The sequence below is a fragment of the Pimephales promelas genome, chromosome 6, assembly GCF_988280905.1.
Source record: "Pimephales promelas chromosome 6, fPimPro1.hap1.1, whole genome shotgun sequence".
NCBI classification, from domain to species: domain Eukaryota; kingdom Metazoa; phylum Chordata; class Actinopteri; order Cypriniformes; family Leuciscidae; genus Pimephales; species Pimephales promelas.
In genome coordinates this window covers 35317594-35344981 of record NC_142774.1, presented here as the reverse complement: position 1 = coordinate 35344981, position 27388 = coordinate 35317594, and the positions used below count along the sequence as shown (strand labels likewise).

The following is a 27388-nucleotide window of genomic DNA, read 5'->3' as shown; positions in this document are numbered from 1 at the left end:
AAATTAAAGTTAATTCAAAATATTAATAAGCACTATAATAGTAGATAAATACAACTAAAATAAAAAAATTAAATGTTTCATGGTGTGACAAACGATTATTTATTTTTTTAAGAAATAGGCTATAAAATAATCCCTGTAAGTTTTGTTTAGGCTACATAGTGTAAATGGTGTTTTCAACATGTGCAAATAGCATATGTATGTTTATACATTACAAAGTGTAAATAGTGAAGGAAGCTATTCACACAAAATGTAAATAGAAGTAGGAGTAGAAGTAATGTGCTATTTGTAGGCTACTGTGGTAAATTATGTGAGCAGATTGGGCGAAAATTGCCTATTTGTAGTTAGCCTACTTCAAATAAACATTGCCTAGAAAAAAAAAATATATATATATATAGTCTATATATATGAGAAAAAACGTTTAGAATCATTTTGAGATTGATGGTTGCGATGTCTCGTCTGAATGATCATAGACGAGATCTTAACAGTTTGATAGAAGCAAGCTGGACAATCGTTCAATAGAGGAGGAGGGCTGTAATTTCTCGCCCTCCAGTGAAGTCTTTAGGCATAAATTGGAGCACATGTGGTTGGCAAAATGGTGCATCATTCTTCCAGTGAGAGGCGGAGTCAGCCGAACCGTGAAGCGCTCCGTTCATCTGAATTTTCACACGGGTAAAGAGGGGCGCGCGGCTCGTTGCTGCCAGTTTGCTCTCTGGACGCAGCGCATAAGAGAGAGACGCACACAATAGAGTGAGGGATGAGAAAGTAGACGACGGAAAAGGGCACATTAAGAAAGTTAATTGTAATAACCACTATGGCCGTTCCTGCGACTCTTCCGGTTCACTCTGGGACTTCTGTAGTGTCCGGTAAACTCTTCAGAGCTGACCCGTTCTTCTCGAGTCCCACGGACTCTCCGCGTCTGATCAACTCTCTGAACGCGACGCTTCCGAGCGGCGTTGCGACAAACGAATGCAAAATCGTGGAGGTGCACGGGGTGAAAGTCGCTTCTTTCAGCGTTGATGGTCAGGAGCTCATTTGTCTCCCGCAAGTTTTCGACCTGTTCTTGAAGCACCTTGTCGGCGGACTGCACACCGTGTACACGAAACTCAAGCGTTTGGATATAAACCCGGTGGTGTGCTCCGTGGAGCAGGTGCGCGTGTTGCGCGGACTCGGTGCCATCCAGCCCGGAGTGAACCGCTGCAAACTCATTTCCAGAAAGGATTTTGAAGCGTTGTACAACGACTGTACCAATGCAAGGTTCGTTTGGTGATTTTTTTTTTCTTCCTCTAAGTTTATAACTGGTGTGCTTGCGCTTACTTTTAAATTGCAGATCCTAAAGTAAACTAATAATTTTCAATTAATTAATTATTAAAAGCACTGCACAGAAATGTGTTAAACAGAATGAATGCTATTTTCCATCAGGGTTTGGTATAGGAACATAGTGTCCCGTTATGTTGCTCTTGAGTCCTTTCAAATGGCGACAGAAAGCAACAAGTGGAGCTCCAGTTTTGACTTGGTGGCAAATGATGAAAGTAATAGGCTATTAAGAATAAAAAATAAACATTAAGAATATAACTCAAAAGCTCTGAGAAAGTTCTTAGAAATTAAATCCTTGTTTTTTTAAAAGAAATTTTCTGCAGATATATTGATTTTGTTGATATATTGATTTAGAGTAACTTTTTTGTTTTATGTTTTGTTTGCCAAATGATAATTTGGCTTCTTGAATGTTGGTTACAGCCCATTGACTTTGATTTGGCGGCCAAAAGATTTTTTATTTTATATATATATATATATATATATATTGTAAAACTAAATTGCAAATAAAACCAAATATTATGCCAAATAATTATTCCAACATTTATTTTTTCTTCATTTTTACAATCTAGAAGGTTGCACTTAATATTGTTTTACTTTTAAGCAACAAACGATATTAAATTACTTTAACTAAGAAGATAAAAACATGTGAAAACAGATATTTGCAGATTGCATTCGGACCATCTCAGATATTCTGCTAATGCAAGGTCCCGTAACGTAACTGGTACATTTTCATGATACAACTTTTATCGAGGAAGTTTGCTTGCCTTACAATGCGTATCTGTGTTCTCCATGGACACGCTGGAATACTTCCACAGACCCCTGAATGAAAACCCATGGCTCTAATTGGATGGAATAGTCCCGTCAGGAACCATTAGTTCTGTGAATACACGTTGTGCGTCAGCTTGTGATTGTAATTGCCATTCTTTGAAGCCCAGTGCATGCCTGTCTTGTTCAATCCCCTTAGATCCTCACATACTTGACACAGATCAATTTTCCAGATCCTTATGTAAACACATATGCATTGGTCAACTGTTTATCCACTTTCAAATCTCACTGCTTGTTTTTGAATTTTTTTTATTAAGGACATTTTGAGCATGTTAAGTTTCATTACTAATATCAGCAATAACAGTCTTCTTCCAAACAGAGAACTATTTTTTATTTATTTTTTTTTGCATTTAGACCAAATTCGTTTGGAGCCTAATACTTCAATGCATATAAACATTTCATTTGAGTAATGGCTTCTGTGTAATGCCTAAGTGATTAACTACCTGACTGTATATATTTTAGTATGTTTTGTACAGTGCTGTGAAAACACTGGGATCGTGTAACATCTACAGAGTCATGTTACGGTTGCGCTTTATTCACAGCAGACAATAGGTTAAAATATGGTGCTTTGAATGTGATGTCCTAATCCTTCTCTTTGTTGCGGTCTGTCTGTGCAGAGACCATGACTGAATAGAGGGGAGATATACTGTCATATTAGGTCATGTGTTTTGAAGAAAGTCTGTCATCAGGTTTCAAAGGGACTTTTGGATACATTCACAGGTTTGCAGGAAATATTTTTATGGGGTGTGAATGTCAGAACCGTTGCCTCTGGTGAGATTTGGAAGCTAGTCATTTGAAGGACAAAAAAAACGTCTTGAAATTTAAAACTATGATCTTTTAAGAAATTGCTGAGAGAGAAAACATTTAATAGCAGTCAGGGTTTGTAGATAATTATGTAAAACACATAATTTTTGTGGCTTTTAGTTCATGTCTGAGGCCATCTACGTATTTGATAGCGTACCACTAACAAAATCATAAATCATTGTTAATTACGTTATTAATAAGAAAGTATGATAACAACTGAATGATTCCAGGAAGAACAATATCATTTTTGATTATATTAAGAATTTAGTATTGGTCACATTTCACCTTTGTGTTGTCTGGATTATGTTTCCTAGCAGATGGTTTACACTGCTTTGCATGAGTGAACTGCTTATTGACCTGTGACATATATTGTGGAGAACACACACATACACTCGTGATTTTATTTCTCTGTATAAACAGTGATGTCTCACCATATGTGATCATGTACAGTTGGCTCAATGGCTTGTTTTATTGCCTAGCTTGTCATGCAATGAACATTACCATTTATTAAGAAGAATTTGAAAAGCAAGAAGCTTGCACAATAAAACATAAGTCCATGCCTCAGACGTTGTTGAATCACAATTGTGTTCGTATGAAGTGATCCATCATGTATTGGTGAGTCTGTAGGGGCTGCGTTGGACTATGTCTGCTGTAATATGGATATACAATGGCCTCTCTGATCAGACTTAAGTTCTAGTTTTAGAATCTGAAGTAAAGCAGTTTGTCAATTTCATCAGTGCACTTTGCTTAGGTGGAGACCGTGTGAATACAGTAACCTGTTACAGTTTTTTTTATACGCTTTGGTACTATTTTTACAAGTAAATATTTTCAAAACTTGTGCTAATATCACAACAGATCATCAAAAGTGCACTTTTTTTCAAACATTTCAGCATATTTTCCACTGTAAAAACGAATGCGCTTTATCTAATCAAAAAAAATTGTGGCAACAGATTACAAGCAATATTAGTAATTTAATTTAACACATTAGAATCGAGTAATAATTAATTTAAAAAGTTAATCATTTAAAATGAGTAAAACAATAAAAAAGTACACTTAAGTCACCATGATGGTGATCGGTGTTTGTTTTAGGTTTGTTTAAAAATTACTGGTCCAAAATCAGGTGTCTTCAATGTTGGCAATATAAAATAAAGAGTTCTTTATTAATCTTTGATGTCTGTCTGATATTCAGATATTTTTGATTTTTATTTTTATTTTTTGGTGTAAATGATTAATTATTACTCAATTCTAATTTGTTCACTTTTATTAATGATATTGCCTGTAATCTGTTACCACAATTTTATTGATTAGAAAAAGCGTATTCATTTTTAGTCATCAGTGTAGTACAACACAAAAAATGCTTTTAGTATCCTTTTTTACTACACAAGTACAATTCATCTATATACATGTTTCATTCACGGTAACTGTAAGAGACGTAATTTCTATAGAACTTGTTTGCAATTTCTGATACAGATAACCAAATATAATGAATTACGTGATTTATCTTTGACGATAACCACAACTTTGTGTGAGAGAGAGAGAGCGAGAGAGAGAAATTTCTCATTCTCATTACATTATTACAATAGTTTTGTGTTTGAAACAATGATTATGTGGACTTAAAATATGTGCAACTGAATGAAAGCATTACATCAGGTTTCGCGAGAATGACTACAGCTGTGTTACAAGTGTGATCAGTTTTTTGTACTGAGAGTTTTGAAATGCGAAAAAACACAACAAAAAAACCCTGTAATATGCGTGCTCTGTAAAACAGGCCACACTATCTGCTGCTGCTTCAAGCTGTGAGTGTGAAAGACCAGGAGAGCAGCAGTCATTCATTTGATTCCTTATTGAGTTGTGTCTCAGCTGAGGTCATTCAGTACATTCAGTACTAATGAGCTTCACTAGGGGTGCAGTTGCACTCAGCGAGGTTAATGTGTAGCGTGAAGTGGACTTTTTGATAACACTTAATTACATTTGTCCACATCAGAAGCGGATGTTGGATGGTACGACTTATGCGTCACAGCTTTGTGACTCTCTGTCAAAAATCAGGCTGTAAATATGCGAGACTTCCTCTTCAGAAAGTTATTGTGTAGTCCAGGTGAACATCAGGAACATGTGGATTATAAAGCCCCGTTAGATTGCAGGTTCAGATAATTAAGCACGACACTGTAAAAATATAATCAATAAGTTGCGACAACATATGTTTTTACATTGGTTTAACTCATCAAAATAAGTTAAGCAATTTTCAACATTTATAAGATTCAACTAATTTTATTAATTCAGTTTGATGTAATTTAAGTTGAAATGATGTAAACATCTATAAATACAGTACACTACCGTTCAAAAGTTAAAAAAAAAAGAAAATAAATGAATGCTTTTCTTCATCAAGAACACATTAAATGGATCAAAGACAGTAAAAACATTTAAAATGCTACAAAAGATTTCTATTTCAAATTATGGAGCCCCGCGTATGACATGCGGAAAAAAAAACAACACATTTATATCGTGGCCACGAATTACCTATTTGTTACCGTGACTTACTAATTTGTCAGCAAAACAAAACTTTACCTCATTTTAAATAAATCATGCGTACATTTTTTCATAAAACCATACATTTCCCCCCCCCTCATTTTACTAAGTCGACTGCACAATATAATATTTTGTTTTCTCGTTTCACTAAATCGTGGCCACGTTGTTCGCTCCACGGTTCGCTGTCTTGTTTTAGTTAAATCAAAACGAGGGAACGAATTAGTGCAACATGGCCATGATTTACTAAAATGAGGAAATTAAGTTGTTGGAATGAATTCTTAAGTCATGGCCACAATTTAATAAAACGAGAGAACGAATTCTTAAAGGAGCTGTATGCAAGATTGTGGCCAAAACTGGTACTGCAATCACTTTCAAATTAGGGTTTCAAATTATTTTCAAATCTATAATTCAATCAGTAACTATGGTAGCAAACTATGAACAAGGCAAATGGTAACAAGAAAAATGAAACCGAACATGACCATGAAACAACAGAACCAAGTACAGGAACTAAACATGACATTAGAATGATTTCTGACGGATCATGTGACACTGACGAATGGATGCTGAAAATTCAGTTTTGCCATCACAGAAACCTAAAACCTTTCTTTTGTTTTCAGTTAGGAAGATACAATCTTTTACAGTCAAAAGTAGGTTAAACCAAACAGACAATTAAAGCATTAAGACCTTTTTCCAACTTGTGAGACAATAGCTCTGTTTAGCGATTAGAACACAAAGAGAAGTTCTGTATGTTACATCGAGTGATTAGCTGATTGTGAGGTGCTAAGTGACAGGTTAGCACGCTAAGTACCCGAGATACTGAACGAAACAGGAGGAATCTGGCATCTTTTTTTCATGACCTGCTGCTTGTGCGGTTCACAGACGCATAAATGAATGATCTCGTCTAGACGCAACAAGAGTCAGCTTGTTTTCAGACGAACAGATGCCCCATCTCACTTGTTTTAGCCATAGCATCATGACCTCCTTTATGACTTCTGTTGAGATCATGCGTCAGTGTTTGCGTTGCGTAGACGGGTAACATGCGGATGGATAGATCCGTTGTGATAATGTTTCTCCGAACAAAATAAACCAGACTTCTGTTTGGGTCTCTTATCTGAGGGAGGGAGATAAGCTGTTGTAAAATTGTCAGTTTCCCCTTAAGACAGTCAAGCAGACAGACACACACACACACACACTCCCTCCCCACGCTTTTTCCTGTTGAGGTGTGGATGTTATGGATGGATGTTAGACACATGATAAGCCCTCTCTTCCTACTCACCTCTCCATTAGAGACTTGAAGGAAAAAAATGACAAAGTAGTTGTTGACAGTATTATGTTCCAAAGGCTGTTTTCTTTTATTTTCTCATGCCTTCATTTTAAAGGAGTTCACCCAAAAATAAAAAATATCTGTGATCATTTACTTACTGTTATATATTTTCATATCTAACAATATGACCAAAATGGGTTAAAACCACCACTTTTTTTCACAATGAAAGCTTTTCATACCTCAAAAAGGATGCAAAAGCATTGTGAATTTATCATCATGGTAGTCCATGACACATGCTCTAAGGTGTGTGTGTGTTTAAATCATATAATAGCTTTGTGTGAAAAAACAGACTTTGGTGGATCAGATCAGATGCAATTGGATTAGACCAATTTGTGAACAAATTATTTAGACAGTTTTTGTGAACCAGATGAATTGATTCATTGAAAAGAACTGACTCAAAACAATGATTCATTCACAAATCAGACATTGCAATTTTTCTTGTGAAAGCACCAAGGAGATATAGGGCAGGTGTCAAGTATTTCAGTGAATAACCACTTATGTTTTGGTGTGTTTCTCACACAAATCATCAGAGGACTTAGAATATAAGCATAAGAGTTGTTTGGGCCACTCTTATGATACTTTAACTGTGCTTTTATTGCAGGCTTGTTTATTGTCATTGTATGAAAAAGAGCTTGAAAACGGTCTTTTGGATTCTTTCACTTTTCTGTATTCTTTTAAACAGTTGTTTTTTCCACACTTGGATAGATAGTTTTGAATCTAATTCACAATCTCAACTTCAAATTAAAAAATGAAATCGTCGATGCTGTTGGCGTGCCAGGCGGAAAAAAACGCGCTTGTTGAAGTGCTTCGAGTCTATGGTCAACCTCCTATAACTTAGCTACTACAGCCATTCAAAAGATATTCATTCATTTATTTTTGTCATGCCTAAAAAAACTCTTAAAATCACTGTAACACCTGCCGTTTGTGGTTTATTCCACTCCTGTCTAATATATTCTCCCAAATTTTCCCATTCTCACCCTGTAACACCTTTGAGAATGCTGCTCGCGTCTCTCTGTCCGATCACAAGGTGTCATCCCTGACTGTGCTGACTTGGCACTACACACATACACACACACACACACACACACACACACACACACACACACACACACACACACTCACAGAGGATTGTTTATTGGCTTGCAAATATGTCCTCTATCTAAAGAGGACAGAGAGGGAGGAAAGAAGAGAGAATTGAATAAGTAAATGTTTTAATATGCAGGAGGCAGAGGAAAAGAAAGACAGGAAGAGTAGAAGAGAAAGAAGAAGTATTCATGAGCTAGAGGCAGAAACTGAAAATCCGTCAATGTAGAATTTTGGTCATTAGTGGCACTTACTCGCACACTGTAAGAGTCACTTTTATTATTGTTAATATGTTTGTGATTAAAAAAAACTGCGAAAACTAAGTATTGAACTTTAGCGTGTAACTCATTTTATGCTATTTGTTATAATATTCATGCTAAAGCTCATATTTGGAGGCTGGAATTTAGAGGACTACTATTTCTAAGCTATCAGATACATGATTTTAATCTGGCACAATGCAAAGATGTATACGGAGCCAGAGAGCCTTAGGCTTTTTTATCTTGTACCTTTTAGTAGCCACCTAACAACCGAACTGAACACCCTAGCGACCTCCCATCTGCAAAAGATGTTTGGTTGACACAATTACACATCTATTTTGTCAATAATTCTTAGAACGGAATAAATACTATTCCACATTATAGTATAATTAGAGCATTCACTAGCTTTTAGAGCAGATCATATGTGTCAGATCATGTACTGTATGTTCACTTGGTCATTTTGTCTGTCAACAATATTTCTATAAGCCACCAGTTGTTGTTGTTTCATTGTGCCCCTTTTCCTCTTTCACTCTATGAATAGAAATCAGCATTTATGTTCTCTGTTTGCTTCTATGATTCTTTTTAGACAGAGAATGAATGCCGCCTTTGTGTGGTCAAGAAACAGAGCAGCAGATAAACTCTCTCTCTCTCTCTGTCCATTTCCCCCTCTTTAGTCATCATTCTTACACGGCCTACTAAATACATTTTACTCCGATTTTTTTTTTCAAATGCAAAATTAATCAAAAACATGTATTAAAATTCTTATCAAGACTCCATGTGTTTGATCAAATATATATTAAAAACGGTAATATTTTGAAATATGAATTGAAAAATATTTGAAATATATTTGAATATATTTTTAAACGGTTAGTTCACCCAAAAATAACATTTCTGTTATTAATTACTCACTTTCATGTCGTTTCTAACCCGTAAGACCTTTGTTCATCTTCGGAACGCAAATGAAGATTATTTTTTTTTTGATGATGTTATTTTGTGGTTAACTATTAATAATAATTCTAACTGTATCTTGAGCTGCAAGTCAGCATATTAGGAGGATCATGTGACACTGAAGACTGGAGTAATGTGTGTATATATTTGTACATTAGAGAAAACTGTTTTAATTTGATCTAATAATGTATAACATGGATGTTGTGCCTCTAGATTTTTTATATTGTACAACATGCTAGATTTTTACATTTGCTGAAGAAAGTGGGATTTGTTCTCGCCCATGCAAAACTCGTCACCATAGTGTGTTTGTAAGTATTATAAGCAAAGCAACAGTCATAATTCAGAGCCTAAGCATTGTGTTCATTTCATAATATAGGCTACTGTACAATATAAAGTGTCAAAGGCTGTAAATGAAATTGATTTTGAACACTGAATAAGTCTCAAATTGTCTCACTGTGATCTAATTCATTCTCTCCCTCCCTTCTCTGTTATTTTTTGTTATGGACATTTTTTTCTTTCCTTTTGTGCGTTTTCTCTGTCATCTCTGCTCTTCTCACTCAATTGAAAATGAGAGACTGTAATTAGCTCTTCTGTAGTCCACACAAAACCAGCCAGAGAAAGATGGAGCTATTGTATTTCTCGGAAGAAAGTCAATAGATGTCATTGTGTGTGTGTGTGTGTATGAATGGGTGTGTGAATGTGTGATTAAGTGTGTGTGTGAGAGAGAGAGTGTGTGTGTGTTTGTTTATGTGTGTGCTGCTTGTCTGTCCTTATTATCATACTTGATAGTACTGAGAAAAAGAGGCAAAGGGCTACATAAATTCAATACCTAGCTCAAATGAAAAGAAAGAAAGTAAAGAAGACAACCTTGACCAATCAATAAAGGAGGGAGGGATTCCCTCCAGAGTATGACATCATAGTAGAAAAAAAACTGAACAAAAAACCCAAAGATGCTCTGTCTTATCAAAGCATGTTAATTCAGGTGTGTGATGCAGTAAAGCAGGTTGATTATTGTCTCAATGGTGAATGAGCTATTCTTGTAAATATGTCTGTAATTCGTACATGAAGAGAGATATTTTGTATAGGATGAGATTGGTAATCTTAACAGTTGAATGCCACACAAAACCTGGTCACATTTCACCCCAAAATCAAAGAGAGAATTTTTTTTATTGACATGATCTACATAATTAAGTGGAAGGTGCAGGTATACTTAATCATATAAACTTCCTGGCAAAAAAGAAAAAAGAAAATCATGTCTCTAGCATGTTTTATGTTTGGCAACAGTTCTTCTAACCCTAATTGATGGAGTGTAGGAAGACACTTCATGGCCATTTTCCAGGATGACAATGTCAGGATTCATCAGGCTCAAATTGGAAGAGATTATGAAGAATTATTTTCACACATGAATGGCATCTCTGAGTCCAGACCTTAAATATATTGAAATTATTTGGGATGTGCTGGAGGAGACTTTACAGAGTGCTGGACTCTTGGACAGTCAATACAAGATCTTGACCAAAAATGTATGCGCTCTTGATGGAAAAAAACATTTAAAAACATTTGACAACATTTATTATAATTCCTGAACGCTCAAAAACAGATACCATCTTGTGAAACTTTCACAGATCCAATGATTTTCAGTTTAATCAACCTTTTATCACATTAAGCTGCGATAGGAGAAAGTGTTTAAGTATTATATGCTACACTGTAAAAATACCCTTTATCTAATCAATAAACTTGTGACAATAGATTACAAGCAATATTATTTATTAAATTTAACAAATTAGAATTGAGTTATATAATCAAATTTAAAATGAGAAAAGTTTACACCAAAAAATTTAACAAACATATCTCACTAACAGACAGATGTCAAAGATTAATTAAGAATTCTTTATTTTATATTGCCAACATTAAAGACACCTGATTTTAACAAGCAGAATCACTGAAGGAGAAAACCAAAATTTTAAAACAAACAAACAAACACCGATCACCATATTGGTGACTTAAATTTATGTTTTTTTGGTTGTTGTAAGTTTTACTAGTTTTAAATGGTTAACTTTTAAGGAATTAATTTGACTCATTATTACTCAATTCTACTTTGTTAAATGTAATTAATAATATTGCTTGTGATCTGTTGCCACAATTTTTTTGATTAGATAAAGCATATTAATTTTTACAGTGTACTGTAGTAGTTTTAAAATTGGGAGAAATATGCTGATTTATTTTAACGTCAGTGAGATAAAAATGGAGATAAAAGGTTTAGTCACAAGCTCTTTTTAATTTAACCAATAGTAAGGATTTATGAAAAAAAAAAATAAAATAGAGATCGAGATACAAGGTTTCCGCTCGACAGCAACAATAATACCCTGTTGAAGATGTTTTATTTTTTTTTTTTTAGTTTTGGGGTGAAGTGTGACTCGTTTACTACATGACATGTTTCCATGAGATTCCACCTTAACAGTTATTGTTAGTGAACGTTTATGAATAAAAAGAGGAACTTCAGTGAGACCTGTGGTCAACGGCTATGACAGCTGTTTGATATCTATCATGGCAATAAATAGTAGAGCTACCTTCTCTCTGTGTGTGTGTGTGTGCGCGCGCCTGAGCTTTAATAATATGTCTTTGATCTCTGGGGGAATCCTCCCTTGTCCTCCATCTGCCACCAATCATAGCCGATGACAGAGTATTGATTGAGAAAAGGTTTCCATAGTAACAGGCTCTTGGGTGTGGTCTGATATATGTTTTATGCAGAGTTATGGGTGTCTTTTGATAAAATGTAATAATATAATAAAATTTAACCTACACTCTAGAGTAAAACATCAATATTTAGTTATTTAGTGTTCCTGTCCTGATAATACAGCAAATATCTTCAAGATCTCATACAATAGCCCTGAATGCATGTGAGCAAGCGTGTTTAGATAATTGATAATACTTTATTGTCCACTATACTGTGGGAATTTGTCTTTGGCTTCACAAACAAAACTATACACGACGATCAAATTAAACATTAAGAAAATATCGTCCTTTCAATTAAAATAGATGATGCATAAATGGAATAGATTAAATAAATAATTTATTTCATACATTAATTAAGCTACATACAAAATACTAAAACACTCAGGGTTTTCAGATAATTATTTAAAAAAAATGCATTGCCCACAGTTAGACTAAAAACCTGGAAAATCTTATATTGTGATTTACAGTATAAAAACACAATCTCACTTTGGGACCAGAATTGGTGGGGTGCTCATATTTTGCTAATTTATATTCACATTTTTCAAAAGAAAATATAATATAACTATATTGCATTTGCAACATACAGATTTCCTTTGTGCATATAATGTTTTACTAAGGATTTATTTACTACCAAAAAAATGTTTGAAAAGTACTATGGTGCAGTTAAAGCTGTTTACATGACGTTTAAATGATTTTAAACCCAGTCATAATTGGTGTACGGTTAAACATGCACTCTTTCTGATGTTTGAATCAAACCCCTGACCTTGGCATTTTTTTTCTTGGCTTGTTGGGCTTGTTTAGCCAGTGTGTTTCCAGTCCATACAATCGGTGCTTCAGTCATTTTTATGAGAGTTTGTGCGCGGTAGTGACCTCTGCATGACTGCATCGCTTCCATCAGCGGCTCATCCCGTCGTTCACTAAAAGAGAGGGATTCTTTTCTCTCTGATAATACAGAACAAAAGAGCTGTTGTCAGTAGATCTGGATTAGCTTTTTTTGTGTTTCCGTGTGTGTGCACAGAAAGACAGAGCGAGAGAAAGAGAGGAGTGGTATCAAGAGATCAATGAATGAGCGTCTCCAAAGCTGCATTACTGTAAGCTTTGTAAACAGCGTTCTTCCTTTTGCCTGTGCTTTTAAGAAAGAGGAAACCATTCACACCCCCGTACATCAACACACCGTCCCACACACACTGCACACATTCCTGTTAGGCTGACACAGCGGGTTAGTGGATGTATAAACATTACACACCAGGATGAAAAGAGAGATATGAGCAGCTGAACTGCCGTGGAAATGCTTTTTTCGCCCTCTTCTTTCTCTCTGGTGGGAATCTTCTACATGTGCTTGTGGCTCTTTTAGGCATCAAACTAATTAAAGCGTGCAATAAACAGTCCTTATTGTTTCAAAATCTCATTGCCGGTTAAATGTACTAAAAATCTGTCAAATCTAAACTGCTGCTGAGCCTGTGTTAATATTTGGGGATCTCAAAGGGGCCATATCAGAGAAACGGGATTTTTCTTGCTTTTTTAAGACACGAAGTATTACATTTCAGCGCATAACACACCCTGCACCGTTTACACTACGCTCATGAATAATTCTGCAAATTGTGTGGCTTGTTGAGGAGAGCTTGAGGAGAAAGTGATTAAAAAAGATGAAAGATCCCTAGGGAGGGACCCTAGCCATATAAAGACTTATGGTAGTGAGCAACACCCTGGCAACCATCCACAATTATCTACAATTGTGATAGATTTTCATATTATCTTCAGAAAATACTATTAATTCGCAAACCTTCAGGCTTCAAGTATACTCTGACCTAAAGGATTATTAGGTACACCATACTAATAGCATAGGACAGCATCTTGCAGTTGATGGAGATTTGTGGGATGCACATCCAGGGCACGAAGTTCTCGTTCCACCACATCCCAAAGATGCTCTATTGGGTTGAGATCTGGTGACTGTGGGGCCATTTTAGTACAGTGAACTCATTGTCATGTTCAAGAAACCAATTTGAAATGATTCGAGCTTTGTGACATGATGCATTATCCTGCTGGAAGTAGCCATCAGAGGATGGGTACATGGTGGCCATAAAGGGATGGACATGGTCAGAAACAATGCTCAGGTTGGCCGTGGCATTTAAACGATGCCCAATTGGCACTAAGGGGCCTAAAGTGTGCCAAGAAAACATCCCCCACACCATTACACCACCACCACCAGCCTGCACAGTGGTAACAAGGCATGATGGATCCATGTTCTCATTCTGTTTACGCCAAATTCTGACTCTACCATCTGAATGTCTCAACAGAAAGACCAGGCAACATTTTTTCAGTCTTCCACTGTCCAATTTTGGTGAGCTCTTGCAAATTGTAGCCTCTTTTTCCTATTTGCAGTGGAGATGAGTGGTACCCGGTGGGGTCTTCTGCTGTTGTAGCCCATCTCAAGAGTAAAGAGTACGGATTAATAATTAACTATAGGATGAGGGTTTGTTTTAGGGTTAGCTGCATAATTATGCATAATTTTTTAAGTTATTACTATAGTAATTTTATGTAACGTCTTACACGGACACTGTAAAATAAAAGTGCTCCCAAAAATGCCACTGGTTCATTGCTCACTGTACGTCAATGTCCTTTTCTTGTTATTCACATAGGGGTTCATGATTGTTGCTCTATCAGAGGAGAGATCACAGTCTTGTCATCGACTACCATAAATCAAAGGAGGGATGTTAAACTCGGTCTGTTTCCCTGTCATTCACAGGCCTCTGTTTAAAGGTCTTTCTCTTTTTTTCTTCCACATTCTTCCAGGGCAAAAGCCCCTCAGTGTCTTTTAACCTTTGACTGCTCAGAGATTGTGCCTCTATCCCTGAGATGAACCTTTGGAGTTATAAACAAAAGCAAGACTACTGGCTGTCCTCTCTCTTTCTCCTCCTCCTGTTACCCGTACTGACTGGGCACCCCGTTTATTATTTTTCGTCTATTTCAACTGAATTTGAAGGGGTTTGTCTTTCTTTATTTGATCAGTAGTTGGTTGCTTTATGGGGGTTGTTCATGTCCCATGATTGACAGATGACAGACAAAGTGCAATGTTAAAACTACTTGTATATCTTCAAGGGAAGAAAGCAAAAGCATCCCTTTTGAAGCATACAGAACAGTCTGAATCCGAACCCTCAGAATAAATTTCTTGCTTTGACCGTTATAATGTCTGTCCAGTTAGAAAGCTGAAACCTCGGTATGTTCACCTCATAACTGTGTCTTATCCTCTGATACTCCCCATAAATCCTTTGAAACATCTATGTGATTTACTGAAGCTCTTGTGTGACTAACATTCAAATTGTTGACCACGAAGACCTCTAACATTCTCATATTTATGTTAAGTGTATATATGCTACTGTTCCAAGGTTTTTAAGGCCTGTATGTTTTTTCAACAAGGATGCATTAATTTGTACAAGAGATATATAATGTTACAAAAATATGAAATATTTTTATATACACGCTGTATGTACATACAATTTTCAAAATTGATAATTATTAGAAAGGTAATATATTTTCTTGGAATATTGCTAAATTGAATGCAAACCTTATCAGTGCTGATGACCATGTAAGTTTGGAATGCTTGAAAATAAATGTTTTTGCAGATTGCATTGAACATACTTTTGTATTATTTGCTTCTAATGCGTTTCTATTTTTCCCGGGTTCTATGAGAAATCCTCTCGTCTGTCCCTGTTGTCCTTGATAATGGGCACAATACTGATGTCTGTTTACACCCTCCACAGCTCTCGCCCAGGCCGCCCACCAAAGCGTTCCTATGGGGCCAGTGCACAAGAAAGCCCCAGAATCCTTCACCACAGAGCAAACAGCCTTCTGTCTCCAGCCCTGCTGTCACCCACAGGTAAACCCAACCGTACACAAACCCGGCTCGCTTTTCACCACGTTCGGTGCACTGTAAATTTAGATGAGCCTCAATTTACTCACTCACAGCCCCCTTCAACACATATGAAAAGTATATGCTTAAATCACTCCCTCCTCTGCTGTCCTTCTGCTCATCTTTCATTCTCTCTCCCTTTCTGCGCTCTGTTCGGTCATCTTTCATGCACCTTCTTTTACGGGTGACAGTGATGAATGACACACCCCAGTGGGATCACTCATCCATCTGTTCATCCCTCTTTATTTCCCTCTTCCTCTCACTGGCCAAAAGCCTCACATTCCCCGTCCTCTCTTCTCAAATCTACTGTATCACATTGGGAAGGGTGGATGCTAAAAATGAGCTGAAATCCGCCCAAAGAAATGTCTTATTTCCGCCAGAATCAGGGGGGTAGCAGTCATTATACTGTACCTGGAGAGGACATGTCCTTCCCACTTTCAGACAGTTGTGGCTTATTTTCAGGAAAAGAAAACAGAAAAAAGAATTTTGAATTGTTTTTGCTAAATCTGGAAAGTGTAATTTACTTTTTATATATGATTTGGTCATTTAAAAAAGTAACTGCTGAATTTTAAAGGAATACCAGCTCAGATTCAAAGTACCTTGGCATTAATCACGATAAACATAGATTTTGTGTATGTGTGTGTGTATATATATATATATTAGGGCTGTCAAACGATGGTTATATATTTATATATAATTAATATAAATTATACATAAATCTATATACAGTATATACATGAAAATATTTTTCATAATTAATATATACAAGCATGCATAAATATTTAATAATAAATATATACAAGCATACGTGTGTATTTATATATAAAATAATTATACACAGTGCACCCACATATATTATGTATGTGATTAATCGCGATTAATCACTTGACAACCCTAATATATTATTATAGTTATATGTATATACACACATATACATGTACACATACACATATAAATAAATATATATTATGCACATGCATTAACATGATTTGTGCCACTGTTACTCTTTATTTATTATTAAAATAAATATAATATTTTTTAATAATATTTTAATAATTATTTAAAATTATTATTTTGATTTATTTTAGTATTGTTTTTGTTGTTGTTACAGGGTAAAGATCAGAAAATAATTAAATACCATTACACCACAGCAGTGTTTTTAGTATTGTTTGTATATTATTATAGTATTTTATACTATTTTTTTTAGATTTAATTTTTATAAAGTTTTAATTAAATTATTTAATTAGAAAATTACGTCATTTTATTACGTTTTTTTTTTGTTATTATTTATTTAGGATAATTATTTTTTTTCTTCATGTATTAGTCATTTTACCTGACCTTATTTTATTTCAGGTAGTTTTAGTTAACAAAAAAATTATCTACACAGAATTTCTTTCCTCTATAACTGCGTGGAATTATTTAGCTTGATGAGGCCAATACAAGAAACAGTAAAATAATTAGCCTCATTCCACTGTGGTCAAAATAATAGCACAAAAATAACCCCCCTTACAATCTCTCTCACACACACTCACACACATACACACGTTGATGCACCTATTATTATGAAGACACTCCATAGGCGTAATGGTTTTTATTCTATACAAACTGTATATTCTGTCCCCTTTCACTAACCACACCTAAACCTACCATCAAAGAAACATTAATAAAACATGTTTAGTATGTTTTTCATGCCATTTTAATTATGAGGATTCAGGAAATGTCCTCACGTTTGCTTAGTCTATCACCAGTGTAGCACCCATGTCATTGTACATATCCTCATAAATCATAAACATTCACACACACAAAGTTGTGGGGTCACCATGGAGGATGCGCTAGACTGTGCGGTGATATTCTGCCATGTTTGAGCAGTTACCGTGGAGATGTCACTTACAGTCTTGGCATCGTCAAGTGCCAGATGTCAGGACTCGTTAGGAATGAGAGTAGGGCAGTTTGCTTTAATTTGCCAAGTGCTCAGTCATTGTTTAGGGTATGACAGTAAGGTAAAAAAACATGGTGCCATCAATTGAGTGAATCAATGATTCTGTTCTAGCAGCAAGATACAACAGGCCAGCAAACACATTGGAGACATAACAGTGTTTTGGTTTGCTTCCATATAAGAAAATCAGAAATGTATTTAATATCTCAAAGATGCATCGCTGATTGTTTGCCTGAGAAAAACAAAAAAAACTGTCTCTTAAATGTTTCTTTAGAGCTTCAGAAGTGATCTCAACAATGTCTCAAACTGTGTTCAGGTTTGTCAGAAATACTGTGCAATCAAATGTTTGGAAGCTTGTTTTTGCCACATAATAAAATCGCAGAATCTTAATTCTTTTTTAAAAAATGTAAAAAAAAAAGTCAGAATTGCACTCCTAAAAAAACTCCTAATTTTGAGAAAAAAATAGTTAGAATTCTGAAATTTAAAAAGAAAATCCAAATTACGTTGTGTATTTTTTATTCAGTGGCGGAAACAAGCTTCAGGTATTTCAATATGAAACATTAAAAAAAGATAAATATGTATTAGATGACGAGCTATGTTATATAATAATTGCCTCAAGATTTTCTTTTTGGATCTGAGGTATGTGACAATAGCATGGATTTTGTTTCTGTAAGTTTGGTAAGTAAAATTTGACTTTGAAATTCATTTAAATCTTTTATTTTCATATTTTCTAATCTCCAACTTGTGCAAAATGGCCTCGTTGGCATGTTTAGGAATTTTTGGGATTGTTTATGACAGGGGAATGACAGACAGCAGGGGGTTGGTGCCAAACGGGCGAGAGGAGAAAATACAGTTTTTGATTTCCATAACAATAGCTTAAAATGCACACAACAGCTTCCAAGATGTTTAAAAGAAAACGGTCGATTTAACAAAATTCACATCTACCAAAAAAACCCATTTTTTTTTTTACTGTAATCAATGTTGAAAACAGTTTTTGTTGCTTAATATTTTTGTAGAACTTGCACTGTAAAAAAAATATTGTTGGTTTAACTTTAAAAAAAAAAGTAACCCTGGTTGCCTTAATATTAAGGTCATTGAAATGGAAAAATTGATTTAATACAGTGAAGGAGATTAATTTAATCACCAGAAACTCAAAATATTATCTGAACTACATCATGAAAATATTTTTTTACAGTGTCCGTACATTTTTTCATGATTCTTTGATTCATAGAAAGTTCAAAAGAACATAATTTATTTGAAAGAGAAATCTTTTGTAACACTGTAAGTGTATTTTATTGATCAATTTAATACATACTTGATGAATAATGTACTAATTTATTTTAAAAAATTGAGTACATACAAGTATATGGCTAATCATTCTCTCACTGTCTGGAATATTTCACTCGAAATATTCCAAATTCTATGATTTTAAAAATGGAGATATTTAGCAGAATGTCCCAGCTGCTCTTTACCATAAATCAAAATTGACTGGTGAATTACGTTATTGCAAAGCTCAAATGACAAAGTATACCATTAAAACTACTAAAACAAGTATGATCTTAAGTATTCTCATGGTGTGTGTCTGTGACCTCTGAGCTTTGTTTCTGGTGCACCATTAGAGAATTCCTCCCTCAGGACAGTCTCACTTCACTTGAACGAGCGGTTTCCTTCTTGTCAAACAGCTTACGTAACACAACTCAAGTCTCTGAAGATTATTTTCCCGTGAGCCCACATTGAAGATCATGCAACAGTCAGCGTTTACATAGAGATATTGAAGCCACGATTAGCCGAGCAGTCAATGCTCTCCTAAGGGAATATGCCAGTCTGTGTGTCTGTGTGTGTGCACGTTAATGGTCCATTGTTTTTCTCCTTCTCAGCAGTCAGCATCACCTGCACCTTTCTTTTCCTTTGTCACAATCGTGACCTTGTCAGATGCAATACACACGCTCACCCGAACACATATGCAAAAATACACAGGCACACACACACACCATCGCATGCACCGTGGATAGTTGCAGTGTTGGAAAATCTGAACTATAATGAGAGAGGCAGCAATTCTAACATCAATCACTTGTCCAGAGCATTGACCGTCTGTCACTAATCAATACTTTTTTTATTTTTTTTTTATGGTATCCAGGGTAACCAAGGCCAGAGCTCGGCTGGCTAATTGCTGGTAGTAGGAGGAGTTTAAAGTGATTGATTGGCAGATGGCTATTCCTTGGATGACTTCCATGATACGCTCTCTCTCTCTCTGTCCAGCTAACAGAGAGTTATTTCAGGTCCCTTATCGCACTGCGACCCTCCAGTTGCTCTGAATAAAACTCTGCTGAGGACAACATCCGATCACTGTCAACTTGTGCTTCATAAATAGCACATCTCTTAGCAGCCTGAAACCAGTATATTAAGATTTTCAAGACCAAAAAGAGAAGCATTTTTTTTTTTTACTTTTAAATAGCAGCAGTGTATCAGACACTGAAGACTGGAGTAAGGATGCTGAAAATTCAGCTTTAAAATCATAGGAATAAATTACATTTTGATATATATTGAAACAGAAAAAAGTTATTTTAAATTGTAATAATATTTCACAATATTCCTTTTTTTTCTGCATTTTTTTTATCAAATAAGTGCAACCTCGGTTAGCATAAAAGACTTCTTTCAAAAACATAAAAAATCTTGATTATTGCAAACTTTTGACCAGAAGTGTATACAGTAGGAGTGGGGTAAAAAATAGCATCGAATCGCAGCCCTCTGAATCGTAATCAAATGGTAACATGAGGTGCCTGGAGATTCCCACCCCTAGTATACAATATAAAATAGATTTGAATGGAAAAGCTTTGATTATGTTGTCTTATTGCATTTTTGTAGCGTTTGATTATAGAAAATCTGAGCTCAGCTTGAGATATTGTTAAGATCTCAGCTGAAACTGTTCTGAAGACACATGAGTTTACTCTCACATGAAGCAGAAGTGCCTCCATTTGATTACATCATTGCTGCGTGGGAGAAACAAGTGAGATATGAGTGTTTCATGTACTCACTAATTCGTGATATTTTTGTATTGCAGGTTTAACAACAATGGCTGAAGCTTTGAAGATACAGAAGATGAAGATGATGATGACCCTACACAAGGCCCATAATGGCGTAGAATTTGATTCAGATGAGCTCAACTCTAATACAGATACAGGTATGGTGTGTGCTTTCACTATTTGTTTGTTAAAGTATTGTGTTAAAGGCAGCTTGTTTAATGTGCAATCTGTAGCTGTGGCCTTGCAATAGACAGATGGCCTTGCAATAGTAACCTGGGCCTTTTGGTTGAGATGAGCCCCATCACAGAGCTCGCTCAAGGGGCCCACGTTGCAGGGCTGTGCTTGGTTTACAGAGACTAATGGTGACATTAATGACTGCTGCCTGACTGTGCATTTAGAGAAGACCAACAACGGACAGGAGAATAGTTAATCGTACACCAGCCTTAGAGATGAAACCAGACATTTGGTGCAGATGTGCTTGTGTTTGTGCGTATGCATATGCTGTGTTATATATTCATAATATTTGAGTGTTTCTATGCATAAGAAGATACGTCATTTCATTTGTGGTTTTATGGTTTTTATATCGAGGGTCATGAACTGGCTTTTTAAATTTTATTATATTGTTGTCTGAGGTCAACTCGTGACCTTCGCTTGGTTTTTGCATTCAAAAACATCAAAATGAATAAGTAATAGGCTATTTTCTACCCTAATTTTGAGCCTATGTCATAAACGCTCGGTTTTTATGGGCGTCTCGCACTGAAGACTTGGAAGTAAACGCCCACTGCTGTGAGTGGACAACAGTTTTGCATATTATAATGAGTTTCAACTCACTTGTCGATGCACTTGGGGGGAAATTGTTTTGAAAATCTCCAATGTTGAAAAATGGCAACCGGAATGATTCACCCATACATGTTCGACCTAGAGTCCGTGTGTTGCACAATTCCTGTCAGATCCAATCTTTCAAATCTTAACAAATCTTTAGACACTTTACTGACACTTTTGATCAATTTAATGCATTTTTCATTAAAAAAAACAAAACAATCTCACTGGATATTAGAGGAATATTGCATTTTTTTAGTGTTTGCATTAAGCAAGACTTGCTAGACAGATTTGCAGGCATCACATGAAATCTCGAGTCTTCAAACACTGCTAACTGTGGCTAATACTAACACAGATAATGTGAACTTCAAAGGCCACTCTCACAAGTGTTTAGGAGGAAGAGAGCGCAGCTTTCCTAGTGAGAACAGCTGTGGACAAGCAGAATTTAGGAGAGAAGAAAAAAAAATGGCCTTCATCAGAAAGATGGAATGCAGTCAAGGAAAATCAGCATCAAGGATGAGATCAGAAGAGAAGAGAGAGACAGTGAGAGATACTTTTTTTCCCCTGCGTTGACAAGTTGAAAGAAAAATTCCATGCATTATTTAACAAGATGGCCGAAACCTGTCATACGGGTGATTGCCTGCGTTAACAGAAACAGGTGTGAGATGTGCGCACATACGGGTGTACGTTAGCATGTGTGCTTGTTTTTACGTCCGCGTGCGCTTAGCAGGGAAGTCGTGTCTAGTGTACGCACACATTATCTGTTTGCCCATCTTTCCCTGCAAGCATATGGTCAGCATTTTTGGATTTTCACCCGTCCACCCCCTTTCTCTCTCTCTCATCTTGTCCGTTTGAAGTTGCCCTCATTTTTTTTTTAGGATGCTGTTTAAATCAGTAGTTCGTGCAGGCAATGTTTGTGTGTGTGTTTTGGTGACAGCAATCATGTAGAGAATCTGTTTTAGTTGACTTATAAAAGCATTTCTCACTTGATCAAACAGTCTAGACAAGCTGACCATCTGGTGTTTATTAATTACTAGGATACTAATTACTATAATTAATTACTGGATAAAAATAACTCCAAAGTGAGAAATAGCCATTTTTTTGTGAGAAAGTTTTACCTTGTTTTGACCTTGTCATTGAGCCTCTTTTTTCCCTCAATAAAGGAGTAGTTCACTTTTTTAAAAAAAACTATTGCTGAAAATTTACTAACCCAATGTCATCCAAGATGTCCATTAAAATAAATTAAGGTTTTTGATGAAAACATTCCAGGATTTTTCTCCATATAATGGACTTTAATGGGAACCAAACGGTTCAAGGTCCAAAAGACAGTTTCAGTGCAAACTGCAAACTGTTCAAAGGGCTTTAAATGATTCCAGATGATGAATAAGGGTCTTATAAAGCTAAACAATTCAACGAACGAAATGAACGAACTGACTCGGAAAAGGTTAGTTCATTTTGATGAACGAGTTCGAACAGGAGAGTCACAAACATGCATCACAGAACAGAGCAAGGCGGCCATTTGAGCTTATAAAACTTAAACTTTGTTGTTTTTTTTTTTAAATGAGTGACCGTTTCACTTGAAAAGACCCTTATTCATCGTCTGATATTGTTTAACGCCCTTTGAACAGTTTGCACTGAAACTGTCTTTTGGACCTTGAACCGTTTGTTTCCCATTGAAGTCCTGGAATGTTTTCATCAAAAACCTTAATTTCTTTTCGACTGAAAGACAGACATGGACATCTTGGATGACATGGGGGTGAGTGAATTATCAGCAAAAGTGTTTTTTAAAAGTGAACTACTCCTTTAAGTGTTAGAACGTTCCGGTTGCGACATTTCTGCGAAGTGATACCATGTATCATCATATGTTGCAGCAATAACTTTAATAGTAAATTGTGCTCCAAGTGGGTTCCAAACATGGCACACAACCTTCTTTTAATGAAAATCTATGGGATTTGTGGCCTGTTTCATCATCCACCAGGTTAAAATAATCTATCTATATGAATAACATGCACTTATGAATCACAATCACAATAAGGCCAGGAATGGCTTTAAATTGTATTTTATTAAGAAACCTTTTCTAGACAGATCTGCCATCACATTTCTTCAAAACGTCAGTCTAAACCAAAGCTCTTCTAGACATCCACCCAAAGCTGAAAGCTGTTTCTATTTGAGTACTTGACACAAGAGAATATACCGTATGCATGTGTGTGTACGTGTGCATGTTTGTGTTAGTTTTAGTGTTTGGCAGCACAGCTGCAGCTCTTGTCTGATTGCTCCTGCTTCCCCTCCTCTCATCCATCTTCATATGTCTGATTACAGTGAATTTGCACCCTCTCACTTACGTTAGAACAGTCCTACAAGATATGCGAGCGCGTGTTGACACTAGTCTTGATTTCCACGGACGTGCAGATGGCCGCTCTATTGTACGGTATTTATGTCATGGTGAAAGGGCCCAGGTTGCGAAGCTGTCGTGGTGTTGTAATGCAACTGCAGTGTTGTGTTGTGTTGTGGTGTAATGGGAGAGTTTTTTGTTTTTAATCAGGTTATTTTTGAGCGGTCGTGTGACCTTATTGGCTGGAGTATGTGAAAGTCTTAAGGGGACCGACTTCATCCTGCGTTATCATTGATTCCTTTGCCACAATCTGCCACCTAAACACCATCTGCTCTCATGGCACTGACATGAATGCTGATGATAGATTATTTCAGTTCATTGTTACTGCTGGTCCCTGGGCAACATACTATGTATTATTTCTTTATTCACTAAAAATAACGTAATATGCACATCTTATTGTATTCTGATCACTTTTTGGGGACTTTTTTTAAACTAATTTTTAAAAATGTTTATCTAATGTATTTCGTTTCAGCACATTTGTGTGTGTTGTATGGTTATATGAGAACTTAAACTTCACCTAAAGCGATGAATAGTACTTTTAACAAATTCCAGTAATATTAGTAACTATCTTGCAGTTATTTTTGGTTTCAAAGTGCGATTAGGCTATAAATATAAAATGAATAGGCTATTTCTATAATGACATTACATCCACACCAGTAGGTGTCAGTATAAATTCTAATGAAACTGTGAGTTTAATAAGAACTACTTCTAAATTCTAGTATCTGCTGTGTATATATTTTGTGGATTTGACTATTTTATACTCTTTTGTAATTAAACAGGATGTAGCGCTTTGTCCTGGGAGAGAGAGAAACATTCATCACCTGCTTCAGAGAAAACACAGCACAGCTTGAACAACTCTCAGCTCAACTCTCTCCAACACACCCATCTACTGGCCAACAGTGAGTATTAACCATTCACTTTCACACTCTGATGTGTTTAAAGGGGTAATTTCCTACCCTCATCATGCCGATCCAAACCTAGGACTTTTTCTCTGTTCAATTAATGTGAAGCTTTCAAGCTTAAAGTGACTTGGTAACCAATACTTGGAATTTGTCCTCTTAACCTGTCTAATATAGTTAACCCATATAATTAATCTTTGCTAGAGAATCTTTGTTTTTGTTTTTTGAAGCTGGGATCAAACTGGATAATTTTGGCTGTCTTAGACTAATTTTGAGAATACTAAAAGATACCTCTGATCCTGTTCCAAAAAGTCGTTACGCTAGACCGCTAGTTGGACATGTTCGCCGACAGCCAATTAATGACCAAATGGCTTCTCCTAAGACAACCATCAAATGAAAAACCAATAGGAGCGAAGAACCTGATAACGCATTTAGCGAGACAACAACAAACCTTCACTTGCTATTTTTGAGAAGATGATCAAAATTAACGCTAGTTTTTTTTTTACCATTTATATCCCGCATGTAAATGCAGCTCACAGTCACTGAACGTGTCACGGATTGATGATGTAAAACGTATTTGTGTGTGTCTGTTTTTAAATGGGTGGATCATTATGATTTCACTTTTTTAACTTTAGTTAGTGTGTAATATTGAGGATAAACAACATCTACAGTCACAACACTCATAGGTAAAAGCAAAAAGAGATCATTTCTTTTAAAGAAATTGCTTTATAAGGACTACAACAAATGGCTGGTAGGAACTACACAACATTCCTCCTGGGTTAGTGACATCACAAACCCTAGAATTTAAATAAACCCTGCCCCCAAGAACGCAATTTATCATTACATAATATTCCAGTCAATGACTAGAAGATAACAACACATAAGCTATATAAATTCATCAACTAACTATTCAGAATTGCTGTCTACATGTTGTCTCTTCATCTTTGCCCGACTCCTGTTTGAACATAAAAGGCTACATTTTTTTCCCATATTATGCCCCTTTTCACAAGTTGTAAAATACGTCTCTGATGTCCCCAGAATGTATACGTGAAGTTTCAGCTCAAAATACCCAACAGATCATTTTTTACAGCATGTTTAAATTGTCATTTTTTGGGGCTCAGAAAAACACGCTGTTTAAGTGTGTCCCCTTTAAATGCAAATAAGCTGCTGCTGCCGGCACAGGGGGCGGAGCTTCATGAGCTCTCGCTCAGTCTCTCAGGACAATTTCATCTCACCGAATGATGATATTAGGCTTTTGTCACTTTAAGACTGAATGCACGGATCCAATATAATGATACGCATATGTTTACTTTCTCAATTGTTTTTTTTTTTTTTACTTAAGCCATAAGTAACTGTTTTTATGAAAATACTTGACGAGACGGGCATTTTGATGTTGAAAGAGAAAGAGAATGGAGTTCAGTGCTCCGAATTAGGTGCTTTCGCGTCTTCTTTCGCTCGAATGTTTAAACTTATAGGAGCTAAAAATGATAAACTTTCACTCCATCACGGATAAACTTTGCAATTAATCCGAGAATCACAAGTTTTTCGAACCGTGCTACCTGGTCCGTACAGATCAACTACGATCCCGATACTTGACATCGCTCATCCTGTGATGTGACTATCACAGATATGCACATTGTGATATCGATGTTAAAAAGGTATTTGGTGCAGCCCTAAAAGCATAATAAAAGTAGTCCATATGATTAAATTCCAAGTCTAATCTGAAGACATTCAATAGATTTGTGTGATAAGCAGACCTAAATTTATGTAGGTATTCCATGATTCTTTCTTCTTTGCATAGGACTGGACCTGCCCTTCATGATGATGCCCCATCCCCTGCTTCCTGTTGGACTTCCTCCCGCCTCTGTTGCCATGGCAATGAACCAGATGAACCACCTTAATACAATTGCCAACATGGTTGCCAGTGCCCAGGTGCACAGCCCCGTCTCCAGGCCGACATCTGCCATCAAGGTAGGACATGCTGTACACACCAAACACACACACACAAACATATACTCTTTTGCTGCAAGGTCATCAGGGATTGTTCACACCGTTCTCGCTTGAGTTTATTTATTTTGAGTCACTTAAAGCAATTTGCGGCTTGGTCTAAAGGGGTCCAAACTGCTTTAGGAACTTGTGTTGTGTTTTAAAACACAGCTTGACTATTAAACTAGCTTCACCACAAAGCTGTATCTGGGAAAAAAAGGTTTTATTTTATCACACCTTTACGATGATATGAACCTCAAGCCAATCTGACTCTCTGATGGATTTCAGACAAACTTGGTTGATGAAGATGTGCTGTCATGTAGGGAGAATTTCTATGGGTGTATAACCTTTTTTTATTTTATTTTTTCAGCAAGAGTGTTTTGAAGAGAGTCCCTCTTTGACTCCATCCGTTGAGGGAATTGTTCCTCAGAAAACTGAGCCCTCACCTCAACTAAGCAGTTCATTTCCCAGCAGCCCCACACACCCTTACACACACTCTCCTCAAAAAACAGGTGAGTTATTCCGTATGGCTGGCAAATGAATTAATGATATGCTGAGTAATAATTTTATTTATTATAATTGATCAAACTATCCATCAGTATTTGCTGA

At 36.1% G+C, this 27388-nt stretch overlaps 1 protein-coding gene across 2 annotated transcripts in view; it reads left to right on the top strand.

The window, feature by feature from the left end:
* The first annotated feature begins 652 nt into the window (after positions 1 to 652).
* dachb (dachshund b) overlaps positions 653 to 27388 on the top strand; it is a 33236-nt gene continuing 6500 nt past the window's right edge. The window contains exons 1-6 of one of the 2 annotated variants that reach the window (XM_089132496.1): positions 653 to 1254; positions 15576 to 15691; positions 20722 to 20841; positions 24674 to 24793; positions 26595 to 26764; positions 27150 to 27291. In XM_089132496.1, the coding sequence (XP_088988622.1) occupies positions 812 to 1254; positions 15576 to 15691; positions 20722 to 20841; positions 24674 to 24793; positions 26595 to 26764; positions 27150 to 27291 (1111 nt within the window). In that variant the 5' untranslated portion in view covers positions 653 to 811. The remainder of the gene's footprint in view (positions 1255 to 15575; positions 15692 to 20721; positions 20842 to 24673; positions 24794 to 26594; positions 26765 to 27149; positions 27292 to 27388) is intronic. The other variant, XM_089132497.1, reaches the window with a different exon arrangement.